Here is a 12,496-nt window from a genome sequence, read left to right as displayed (position 1 = left end):
TAGTCCCAGCTACTCGGGAGGCTGAGGCAAGAGAATGGCATGAACCTGGGAGGCAGAGCTTGCAGTGAGCCAAGATTGCACCACTGCACTCCAGCCTGGGCAATAGAGCGAGACTCCGTCTCAAAAAAAAAAAAAAAAAGAAACACACTGCCTATCAGTTTAGAGTACATAACAAGTGCTCAAACAATGTCTAATGAACTGAGCTAAATTAGTCAGTCTACTACTAGCTAATTGTATTACTTTTGAGAAAATCCCACATTTTATTATAAAGTTCTCTAAAGTTCAAGTTTTCCTTTTCTACTAGAGATTACGAATAAATAATTCCTAAGACTCCTTCCACTCACTGACTCTACCTTCTAAGTCTGATGTTTTGATTCTACAATGTAGCACCTTATACCAAAGAGGAAAAAAACATATTTGCAAGCAGGTATCAAGTTCATTGTTTTAGGCAGGGTGCGGTGGCTCACACCTGTAATCCTAACACTTATGGAGACCGAGGGGAGCAGGGTCACTTGAGGTAAGGAGTTCGAAACCAATCTGGCCAACATGGTGAAACCCCTTCTCTACTAAAAATACAAAAAAATTGGCCAGATGTGGCCGGGCGTGGTGGCTCACGCCTGTAATCCCAGCACTTTGGGAAGCCGAGGCAGGCAGATCACGAGGTCAGGAGATCGAGACCATCCTGGCTAACACGGTGAAACCCCGTCTCTACTAGAAATACAAAAAAATAGCCGGGCTTAGTGGCGGGCCCCTGTAGTCCCAGCTACATGGGAGGCTCAGGCAGAATTGCTTCAAACCGGGAGGTGGAGATTGCAGTGAGCCGAGATCGTGTCACCGCACTCCAACCTGGGCAAGAAAGTGAGACACTCCGTCTCGGAAAAAAAAAAAAAAAAGTTGTTTTTTATTGGGTTTTTTTGGTTTTTTTTTTTTTTTTGAGACGGAGTGTCTCACTCTTGCTGCCCAGGCTGGAGTGCAGTGGCACGATCTCGGCTCACTGCAACCTCCACCTGCCGGTTTGAAGCAATTCTCCTGCCTCAGCCTCCCGAGTACCTGGGATTACAGTCATGCGCCACCACGCCTGGCTAATTTTTTATTTTTAGTAAACGGGATTTCTCCATATTGGTCAGGCTGTCTCAAGCTCCCGACCTCAGGTAATCTGGTGAGCCACCACGTCCTGCCTTAGTTCATTGTTTATGTATGACGTTGTATCCTTCTTGAACTATCCACTCCTTAAGGGCAAAAACTGAATTTATTTCATAGTTTCCAACTTTGAAGTGTATCTCACAAACCCTGTAGGTATTCAAATACCAGGTGACAAGAAAGCTACTTGTCATTAACTAAGAATTCATGACTGAACAGTGTGAGGAATAACCACATGAATACGGTTAAGACTGGCCAGAACACAAAAAAAGATAGCAGCTACTTGGAACTGACCTGACAAAGGGAGTGGAGGAGCCAAAGCAAAGGCACAGAGAGCAGAAACAATGGCAGACAGCGGGTATGGAAACCAGAGCCCAAACTGGACTATACAGCAGGATAATGCACTGGAATGTTCAAGCCAATACACCAAAGAATCACCTGAGTGGCAAAGGGGCTGCAAGCTCCCCATCGTCTGCTGGTATCTTCGGCTTTCATCTTCTGCCACCTCGTTGATGTCTGAATAGTCCACAGCATCTTCTGTACTCCTAACCCACCCTATGAAAAAGCAGGGAGAATCGCAACAACAGTAAGTGACCCTCACTCCCTCAGATAATTCCCATTTAAAAGTACATGTACAGGCTGGATGCGGTGGCTCACGCCTGTAATCCCAGCACTTTGGAAGGCCAAGGCAGACGGATCACCTCAGGTCAGGAGTTCAAGACCAGTCTGACCAATATGATGAAACCCTGTCTCTACTAAAAATACAAAAATTAGCCAGGCGTGGTGGTGCGTGCCTGTAGTCCCAGCTACTCAGGAGGCTGAGACAGGAGAAATGCTTGAACCCGGGTGGCGGAGGTTGCAGTCAGCCCAGATCGCCCCACTGCACTCCAACCTTGGAGACAGAGCGAAACTCCATCTTACACACACAAAAAAGTACATACATAGTAGGTGGCTACCCTCCTCCCCCGCCTACTCCCCACAACCCAGACTTCACCTTCATCGTTTACCAAGGCACCGTCAGTCCCGGTCAATTCTTCATTTGCCGTGAGTTCAGTGATCAGGCTGCCCAGCCCCAAAGCCCCCAAGCCTGCCAAGTGCTTCTTACATTCCTGAAAAAGGGACAGCACGAGTCAAAGATAACAACTAAACCTACGACTCCCACACCACAGGACTTATTTCCCTGGTCCACGACAAAGTCACAAATCCACATGAAAAATGACTGTGCAGTGTGCCAAAACAAGCAACACGTTCAAGAACTGTAATATACATCTACCAAACTCCGCATCGATCAGATCTTTATTAAAGCACCACAGCCAACTGCATCGCCCACACTTTAAAGTATAATACTACAAGAGAAGACGAATCAAATAACTACTGCCAAGACTGAATGAATGGAACGGTCGTTCTCGGAACGAGGGCCGAGGCAGGGGTATCAGTGGGATTGGAGGCGTCGAGGCGGGGCTCGTTCGGTCCCTGTTTCGCATGCGCCTGCGGCACAGGAGGGGCCACAGCGGCCGACAGCTTCACTCCTCAAGAAAACGGGCCTAAGGCAAGGTAGTTTCACTAGGGCGCAGGACACTATTTCACGAAAGTCAGTGAAGACGCTGGGAGAACCACCTAAAAGGCGCACTGTGACCAGGAGGCCCGCCCGGGTGCTAGGAACACCCCATTGTCCTAAGCCTGAGGCCGGAACCAAACGAGCGGGGGGCAGGTCCTGTCCAGTCCTCTGGCTCTATAGAGCCATCTCAGGGCAGCGATGTCAGAGGGGCAGGCAGTGTCAAGAATCTCCAAGCAGGTTACGGGTGGGAAGCCATCTCAGTAGGCGAAACCAGCATGTGTCCTACTGTCTGGTCGGCAGAGCGCTAGCTCCAAAGCCACTATTCCCTGCGCCCCTGGCCCCGGGCTCGCCTCGCGCTCTCTTCTGCCCACTCTCCCCCAGAACGATCACTCCCACGCCACGTTGCTCCCGCACCCATGAGGACGGGATCCTCCTCCCCGGCGTTAGCTGCGCCCTGTTCTCGCTGCCTGAGCACCCTCTCCTTTCCTCCCCGCACCTCCTTCCTCTGCTTAGCCCCACCCCCCCAGCCCTACCCCCACGCCCACCCCCTCACATCATCCAAGACGCTTTCCCCCTCCAGCTGCCCGGCTCCATTGATGTTGCCGAAAAGGAAACCCGCTAAAGAAAATGGGCCGCCTCCAGAGGAATCTTCGTCGCTGTCCGTGTCTGACATGATGGCGGCAGCAGTGATGGTAGCTGCTGTCCGCAGCAGCAAATCGCAGCCGGGTCCCATAGACCGGAAATAAAACAGTCGCCCAGAAGTGACTTACTGAGCTCCCTTACCCTATCAGCCTCTACCGGAAGCTCAATACAGAGGGGAAGGGGAGGGGGAAGGGGGGAGAGGGGAGGGGGAAGGGGGGGAAAAACCCGGAAAGACCGGCTATCCTAAGAGAAAGAAGTAACTACTTTACTAACGGCTTTTGATTCGACGCTACGGGATCAGGAGGATGGATATGTGGAAAGCGGTTGGTCAAAGAAAATATTCAGTCCCGCCCACTCCCACTGCTCCGCGCGCGAGCTTTCTCACGGCACCGAATTAGAGCAGTGGCTCTTCCTCCAATCAGAAGGAGCTGCTCGGGTCACGTGGCTTACGCTCAGGCAACCTCGGGTTCCTGTACCACAATACCCGGAAGTAAGGGTAAGAGCCGGTCTTTGTGCTGCGTGCAATTTCACCGCTCCGTCCCAAGGAGAGACTTGACGTAAATTATACAGGCATTCCCCAGCTATGCAGGTTACTTGTTTTGAGTTGACATTTTTCCCTAGAAATTGATTTTTTGACCGGACGCGGTGGCTTACGCCTGTAATTCCAGCACTTTGAGAGGCCGAGGTGGGAGGATCGCTTGAGCCCACGAGTATGAGGCCAGCCTGGACAAGAAAGCGAGACTCCATCCATACACAAAATCAAAAAAATTAGCCAGATGTGGTGGCCAGTGCCTGTAGTCCCAGCTGTTGGGGGGTCTGAGGTGGGAGCCAGGAGTTGGAGTCTGCAGTGACCTGTGATCGGGCCACTGCACTCCAACCCGCCTCAAAAAAAATACTTGTTCCCCCAACGTTTTATTTCGGAAAATGTGAAAGTTTAGTAAAATGAACAGCTGACCCCTCACCTAGACTCACAATGGTTAACATTTTGCTAGGATTTTTGTTTTTCTAAACCATTTATGGGCATCTTGTTCTTCACTCCTAAAAATAAGCATCTTAACTATGGAACCAAAGTACCTTTATCACAACTTTAGGAAGTAAGTCAATATTATTTAAGGAAGAGTCCGCACTTAAATTTCCCCAGTTGTCCTAGTTGGAACATTTTACGGGGTTTCGTCATGTTGCACAGGCTGGTCTCAGACTCCTGGGCTCAAGCAATCTGCCCGTTTCAGCCTCCCAAAGTGCTGGGATTGCAGCCATGAGCCACCACCCCGGCTTTCACCTTGCTTTTTTCACATATTATGATAATATAGACTGAAATAATTTCTTTACCACATCATAGCACTCTTCCTCATTCTCCCTTTTTTCCAATACTAGGATCCATTCACGTTTCATGCATTGTATTTGGTCATCTTCCTTTAGTCCAGAATCCACCTGCCTTCTTGTTTGTTTTTCATGACACTAAATATTTGGAAGAATCCAGGCAAGTTGTCTTGAAAACATTCCATGATCCGAATTTCTCTTGTTTCCTTTTTTTTTTTTTTTTTTTTGAGACGTAGTCTCGCTCTGTTGCCCAGGGTGGAGTGCAGTGGTGCTATCTCGGCTCATTGCAAGCTCCACCTCCTGGGTTCACACCATTCTCCTGCTTCAGCCTCCCAAGTATCTGGGACTACAGGCTCCCGCCACCAAGCCCGGCTAATTTTTGTATTTTTGGTGGAGACGGAGTTTCACTGTGTTAGCCAGGATGGTCTTGATTTCCTGACCTCGTGATCCGCCCACCTCGGCCTCCCAAAATGCTGGGATTACAGGCGTGAGCCACCACACGCCCGGCCTTTTTTTTTTTTTTTTTTTTTTTTTTTGAGACGGAGTCTCTTGCTCTGTCTCCCAGGATAAAGTGCTGTGGTGCGATCTCGGCGCCACCACCCCCGGCTAATTTTTGTATGATTAGTAGAGCCGGGGTTTCACCATATTGGCCACACTGATCTCGAACTCCTGACCTCGTGATCCGCCCGCCTCAAGTGCTGGAAATTATAGGAGTGAGCCTCCGCGCCCGGCCCAGGTTAAATATTTTATCAGCCATCAGAAGGTACACTGTCAAATACAGTGTTGTCCTAGTATTGGTGATGCTAAATTTCATCACCTTGATAAAGTAGTCACCACCAGATTGCTCCATCACAAAGGTACAACCCTGTGTAATTACTAAGTAATCCACAGATACTTAGAGATTGTGTGAATATTCTTTTTTTTTTCAGTCTTTTGGTACTGAGCCCATCCTTCTGCAGAATAAATTGTGAATATTCTTTTCCCCATTGACCTTGCACCCAATGTGGTTTTAGCATTCATTGATGTCCCTTGCCTAAATCAGTTATATTGGGAGAATGCGAAAGGATGATCTTTCTTTCTTTCTCTTATTTTTTTTTTTTGAGAAAGTCTCACTCTGTTGCCCAGGGTGGAGTGCAGTGCCGACCTCCTTCTCCCGGGTTCAAGCGATTCTCCAGTCTCAGCCTCTTGAGTAGCTGGGACTATAGGAGCATACCACCACACCTGAATTTTTGTATTTTTAGTAGACACGGGGTTTCACCGTGTTAACCAGGCTGGTCTCAAACTCCTGACCTCAGGTGATCCACCCGCCTTGGCCTCCCAAAGTGCTGGGATTACAGGCGTGAGCCACCGCGCCCAGCCTGGAATGCTTTTTAATGTAGTTTATGATAGTTATGTAGCAGTGCGCACAGTGGCTCACGGCTGTAATCCCAGCACTTTGGGAGGCCGAGGCAGACAGATCACCTGAGGTCAGGAGTTTGAGACCAAGCTGGCCAACATGGTGAAACTGTATCTTTACTAAAAATACAAAAAAATTAGCCGACACGGTGGCGCACATCTGTAGCCCCAGCTACTTGGGAGGCTGAGGCTGGAGAATCGCTTGAACCCGGGAGGTGGAGGTTGCAGTGAGCCAAGATCGCGCTACTGTACTCCAGCCTGGGCAACAGAGCGAGACTCTGTCTCAAAAAAAAAAAAAGTTATTTAGTACGATATATTGTCTCTTGGATGCTTGTGCTTGAGGAAAAGCAGACTGAATAAAGGTAGAGGCTTGTAGGATGTGGAAGGAGACTTCAGGTCCTATAAATATAAAAGATAACTTTTTTTTTTTTGTAGAGACAGGGTCTCACTATTGTAGCCCAGGGTGGTCTTGAACTCCTGAGCCCAAGCAATCCTCCCGCCTTGGCCTCCCAAAGTGTTGGGATTACAGGTATGAGCCACCACACCTAACCTAAAGATACAATTCTTTTTTTTTTTTTTTGAGATGGAGTCTCGCTCTGTCGCCCAGGCTGGAGTGCAGTGGCGTGATCTCGGTTCACTGCAACCTCCGACCTCCGGGTTCACGCCATTCTCCTGCCTCAGCCTCCTGAGTAGCTGGGACTACAGGCGCCCACCACCGCATCCAGCTAATTTTTGTATTTTTAGTAGAGACGGGGTTTCACCGTGTTAGCCAGGATGGTCTCGATCTTCTGACCTCGTGATCCGCCCGCCTCGGCCTCCCAAAGTGCTGGGATTACAGGCGTGAGCCACCGCACCCGGCCGAAAGATACCATTCTTGATTCAAAACATGGTTTCATATATTCACATTGTTCGGTCCAAACAGTAAAATAAAAAGTTTTTAAAAAATAAAAATAGGCTGGGCACGGTGGCTCACTCCTGTAATCCCAGCACTTTGGGAGGTCCAGGCGGGCAGATCACCTGAAGTCAGGAGTTTGAGACCAGCCTAGCCAACATGGTGAAACCCCGTCTCTACTGAAAATACAAAAATTAGCCGGATGCGGTGGTGGGCGCCTGTAATCCCAGCGACTCGGGAGGCTGAGGCAAGAGAATCGCTTGAACCCAAGAGATGGAGGTTGGCAGTGAACTGAGATCGCACCACCACACTCCAGCCTGGGCAACAGAGCGAGACTCTGCCTCAAAAAAAGTTATTTAGTACAACATATTGTCTCTTGGATGCTTGTGCTTGAGAAAAAGCAGATTCAATGAGAGGTAGAGGCTTGTAGGATGTGGAAGGAGACTTCAGGTCCTATAAATATAAAAGATAACATAATATTCTTTTTTTTTTTTGGTAGAGACAGGGTCTCACTATGTAGCCCAGGGTGGGCTCCTGAGCTCAAGCAGTCCTCCCGCCTTGGCCTCCCAAAGTGTTGGGATTACAGGCATGAGCCACCACACCTAACCTAAAGATACCATTCTTGATTCAAAACATGGTTTTATATATTCACACTGTTCTGTCCAGAAAGTAAAATAAAAATTTTAAAAAAAATAAAAATAGGCTGGGCACGATGGCTCACTTCTGTAATCCCAGCACTTTGGGAGGCTCAGGTGGGCAGATCACCTGAAGTCAGGAGTTGGGACCAGCCTGGCCAACATGGTGAAACCCCATCTCTACTAAAAATAGAAAAATTAGCTGGATGCGGTGGCGGGCGCCTGTAATCCCAGCGACTCGGGAGGCTAAGGCAAGAGAATCGCTTGAACCCAGGAGACGGTGGTTGGCAGTGAACCGAGATCACGCCACTGCACTCCAGCCTGGGCAACAAAGCAAGACTCTATCTCAAAAAGAAATGTTTTTAAAAATAGGCCGGGCACAGTGGCTCACGCCTTTAATCCCAGCACTTTGGGAGGCCAAGGCAGGTGGATCACTGGAGGTCAGGAGTTCAAGACCAGCCTGACCAACATGGTGAAACCCCATCTCTACTAAAAATGCAAAAAAATTAGCTGGGCATGGTGGCACATGCCTGTAATTCCAGTTACTTGGAAGGCTAGGGAAGGAGAATAGCTTGAACCCGGGAGGCAGAGGTTGCAGTGAGTGGAGATCATGCCACCGCACTTCAGCCTGGGCAACAGAGTGAGACTCCATCTCAAAAAAATTTTTAAAAAATGGTTTTACATAAATTTACCTTGTGACCCAACAATTTCACTCATAGTTTTCTACCCACGAGAATTAAAACATATGTCCACAGGAAACTTTGTACATGTTCACAGCAGTGTTAATAATAGCCAAAAAGTAGAAACAACCCAAATGTCCATCAACTGATGAATAGATAAGCAAAGTATGGGATATCCACATAATGGAATATTATTCAGCAATAAAAAGAATTGTAACCAGGCAGAGTGGCCAGCACTTGTAATTCCAGCTACTTTGGAAGCTGAGGCAGGACGATTGCTTGATCTCAGGAGTTCAAGATTTAGTGTGGTATGACTGTGCCTGTGAATAGCCACTGGACTTCAGCCTGGGCAACACAGCTAGACCCCATCTCTAAAAAAAAAAAGAAAGAAATGAAGTACTAATACATGCTACAAAATGAATGTGCATTGAAAACATCCAAAATGAAGTAAGTTACAAAAGACCATATGTCATATTATTTCATTTATATGAAATACCCAGAGAAGACATCTGTAAAAGAAAGTAGACTAGTTTGTCTAGGGCTAGAGGTGGGAACAGGGATTTACTGAATGAGGCATCTTTTTGGGGTGATAGAAATGTTCTAAAACTGGATCTTGGGGATGGCTGCACAACTAAGTAAATGTATTAAAAATTATTAAATTGTACACTTGAAATGGGTGGATTTTATGTTATGTAAATTATACCTCAATAAAGCTGGGTTTGAATACAAATACATGGTTCTTTCCTTACAAGTGCACCAGCGCTACACAATTACCAGCCAGAATTAGTCAATTTTTATAACAAACAGAAGGATATTTTGCTAAGATGACTGGAAGAGGCAAAGCACGTTAAATGATGTCTTATCTTTACAACTCCAGCCCCTAGTATGGTAATGCTTGTAACATAGTAGGAGCTTAATAATTATTTGCTGAGGCCGGGCGCAATGGTTCATGCCTGTAATCCCAGCACTTTGGGAGGCCTAGGCAGGCGGATCACCTGAGCTCAGGAGTTCGAGACCCAGCTGGGCAACATGGTGAAACCCCGTCTCTACTAAAATACAAAAATTAGCCGGGCATGGTGGCACACACCTGTAGTCCCAGCTACTCCTGAGGCTGAGGCACGAGAATCGCTTGAGCCCAGGAGGCGGAAGTTGCAGTGAGCCGAGATCACACCACTGCACTCCAGCTTGGGCTACAGAGTGAGACTCCATCTCAAAAAAAAAAAAAAAAAAGTCTAAACAGGATCTAGTTTCAGGCACTACAAAGGATAACACATCAGTTTGAAAAGAGCCCCTATCAGAGCAATATGAATTCTGCTAAAATTGAAGCAAGAACATCAAATTTATGTTCAAGTTTGGATGAAAGAATGGTGAAATCATTGGTGCTTCATGAAAAGTTTATGGGGACAATGCCATAAAGAAATCAGCATTTGGCTGGGTGAGGTGGCTCACGCCTGTAATCCCATCACTTTAGGAGGCCAAAGCGGGTGAATTTCTTGAGGCCAGGAGTTCGAGATCAGCCTGGCCAACATGGTGAAACCCCGCTTCTACTAAAAATACAAAAATTATCCGGGCGTGGTGGCGCAGGCCTGTAATCCCAGCTTCTCGGGTGGCTGAGGCAAGAGAATCGCTTGAACCCAGGAGGCAGAGGTTGCAGTGAGTCAAGATTGCACCACTGCACTCCACCCTGGGTGACAGAGCGAGACTCTGTCTCGAAAAAAAACAACAAAAAGAAAGCGGTTTACAAATAGATAACTCATTGTAAGAAGGGACAAGACAATATTGAAGATGAAGCTGACAGCCGCAGACCATCTATTTTTTTCTTTTCTTTTTTGAGACAGGGTCTGGCTCTTTTTGTTTTTGTTTTTGAGATGGAGTCTTGCTCTGTTGCCTAGGCTGGAGTGCAGTGGCACAATCTCGGCTCACTGCAACCTCTGCCTCCTGGGTTCAAGCAATTCTCCTGCTTCAGCCTCCTGAGTAGCTGTGACTAGGCACACACCACCATGCCCGGCTAATTTTTTAAATTTTTCTTTTTTTTTAGTAGAGACAGGGTTTTGCCATGTTGGCCAGGCTGGTCTTGAACTCCTGGCTTCAAGTGATCCGCCCACCTCAGCCTCCCAAAGTGCTGGGATTACAGGTGCGGGCTACCATGCCCAGCCCTGAGACAGGGTCTGACTCCTGTCCCCCAGGCCGGAGTGCAGTGGTCCAATCTCAGCTCACTGCAACCTCTGCCTCTGGGGCTCAAGCCATCCTCCCACCTCAGCCTCCCAATTACTGGGATTACAGGCACACACCACAATGCCCAGCTAATTTTTGTATTTTTTGTAGAAACAGGGTTTCACCATATTGCCCAGGCAGGTCTCTAACTCTTGAGCTCCAGCCCACCTCGGCCTCCCAAAGTGCTGGGATTACAGGCGTGAGCCATCATACCTGGCCTTTCCTCAGTTCATTATGTAAAAAAACTGCGTTTAACGTGGTTAAATTCTCAGGACCCTCAGTTCTTTCAGGATGGACTAAATTGCTGGTATCATTGCTTATGAAAGTGTGTTGGCCGGGCGCGGTGGCTCATGCCTGTAATCCCAGCACTTTGGGAGATCCAGACAGGCAGATCACCTGAGGTCAGGAGTTCGAGACCAGCCTGGACAACATGGTGAGACCCCCGTCTCTACTAAAAACACAAAAATTAGCCGGGTGTGGTGGCGCATACCTGTAATCCCAGCTACTTGGGAAGCTGAGACAGGAGAATCACTTGAACCCGGGAGGCAGAGGTTGCAGTGAGCTGAGATTGCACCACTGCACTCCAACCTGGGTGACAGAATGAGACTGTGTCTTAAATATTAATACATAAATAATAAAAATTAGCTTTCCTAATAACTCAGGACCTACCTGTCTAGGAATAAACCATCCTAGCCATGAGAGATCAGACAAAACCTGGAACCAGAGACTAATTTTCTTCTAAAGTGCTTTCTCCAAACAAAATTTAAAAATAAAAAGGAGGGGCCAGGTGTGGTGGCTCACGCCTGTAATCCCAGCACTTTAGGAGGCCAAGGCAGGCGGATCACGAGGTCAGGAGATTGAGACCATCCTGGCTAACACGGTGAAACCCCATCTTTACTAAAACTACAAAAAATTAGCTGTGCATGGTGGCGGGCGCCTATAGTCCCAGCTACTCGGGAGGCTGAGGCAGGAGAATAGCGTGAACCTGGGAGGAGGAGCTTGCAGTGAGCAGAGATCACGCCACTGCACTCCAGCCTGGGCAACAGAGCGAGACTCCGTCTCAAAAAATAATAATAATAATAATAATAATAATAATTAAATAAATAAAAAGGAGGGAAATGTGAAAGGAAAATATCTTGGGTCCCCCAAATCACTAAGCTAAAGGGAAAAGTCAAACTGGGAGCTGCTTAGAGCAAATCTGCCTCCCATTCTATTCAAAGTTATCCCTCTGCTCACTGAGATAAATGCATATCTGATTGCCTTCTTTGGAGAGGCTAATCAGAAACTCAAAAGAATACAACCATTTGTCTCTTATTTACCTATGACCTGAAAGCACCCTCTCTGCTTGGAGTTGTCCCACCTTTCCAGACCGAACCAATGTTCATCTGACATATGTTAACTGATGTCTCATGTCTCCCTAAAATGTATAAAATGAAACTGCTCTGACCACCTTGGGCACATGTCATCAGGACTTCCAGAGGCTGTGTCATGGGCTCACATCCTCAGTCTTGGCAAAATAAAACTTTCTAAATTAACTGAGATTTGTCTCAAATTGTCAGGGTTCACATGCCCAACCTGGACTCTCCACAGCCATTAGACAACCAATGGTGTCAACAGTGAAGAGCTATCCAAAGTTAAGGGTGCAGTGATGAAAGAAAAAAGAAAAGCAAAAAAAAAAAAAAAAAAAAAAAAAAACCACTTTAGCCCATGCACTTTAGCCCATGGTGAGAGAAAAGGGAAACCAGAAGAAAAGGAAAGAGAATAGGGAGCTTATGTAACCTTTTATCTTCTATCAATACTTGATATCTGCTTGACTTTCAGGTTCCAGATTCTCCAAGAGTAGGCTTGACAGATGTATCAAATAAAAACACAAGATGGCCCATTAAATTTGAATTTCAGATAAACAATAATGTTTTAGTGTATGTTCCAAATACTGCATGGTATATACACTAAAAAATTTCTGTTGAAAAAAATACAGTTTGGGGATTTAAAAAAATTCTAGAAAATTATCTGTTTATTT

The 12,496-nt window shown here is 46.9% G+C and overlaps 1 protein-coding gene across 6 annotated transcripts in view; it reads right to left on the bottom strand.

The window, feature by feature from the left end:
• The window catches only part of TAF1 (TATA-box binding protein associated factor 1), a 99,906-nt gene extending 96,301 nt beyond the window's left edge, over nucleotides 1-3,605 (bottom strand). For 5 of the 6 annotated variants that reach the window (XM_034950438.3, XM_055106846.2, XM_063601813.1 and 2 more), the window contains exons 1-3: nucleotides 3,252-3,503; nucleotides 2,135-2,249; nucleotides 1,579-1,695 (exon numbers count right to left, since the gene is read on the bottom strand). In XM_034950438.3, the coding sequence (XP_034806329.1) occupies nucleotides 1,579-1,695; nucleotides 2,135-2,249; nucleotides 3,252-3,431 (412 nt within the window). In that variant the 5' untranslated portion in view covers nucleotides 3,432-3,503. Of the gene's footprint in view, nucleotides 1-1,578; nucleotides 1,696-2,134; nucleotides 2,250-3,251 lie in introns of all 6 variants that reach the window. The other variant, XM_034950436.3, reaches the window with a different exon arrangement.
• Nucleotides 3,606-12,496: the final 8,891 nt, after the last annotated feature.

The sequence above is a fragment of the Pan paniscus genome, chromosome X (genome assembly GCF_029289425.2).
Source record: "Pan paniscus chromosome X, NHGRI_mPanPan1-v2.0_pri, whole genome shotgun sequence".
Lineage (NCBI taxonomy): Eukaryota > Metazoa > Chordata > Mammalia > Primates > Hominidae > Pan > Pan paniscus.
This window is presented reverse-complemented; position numbering and strand designations above follow the sequence as displayed.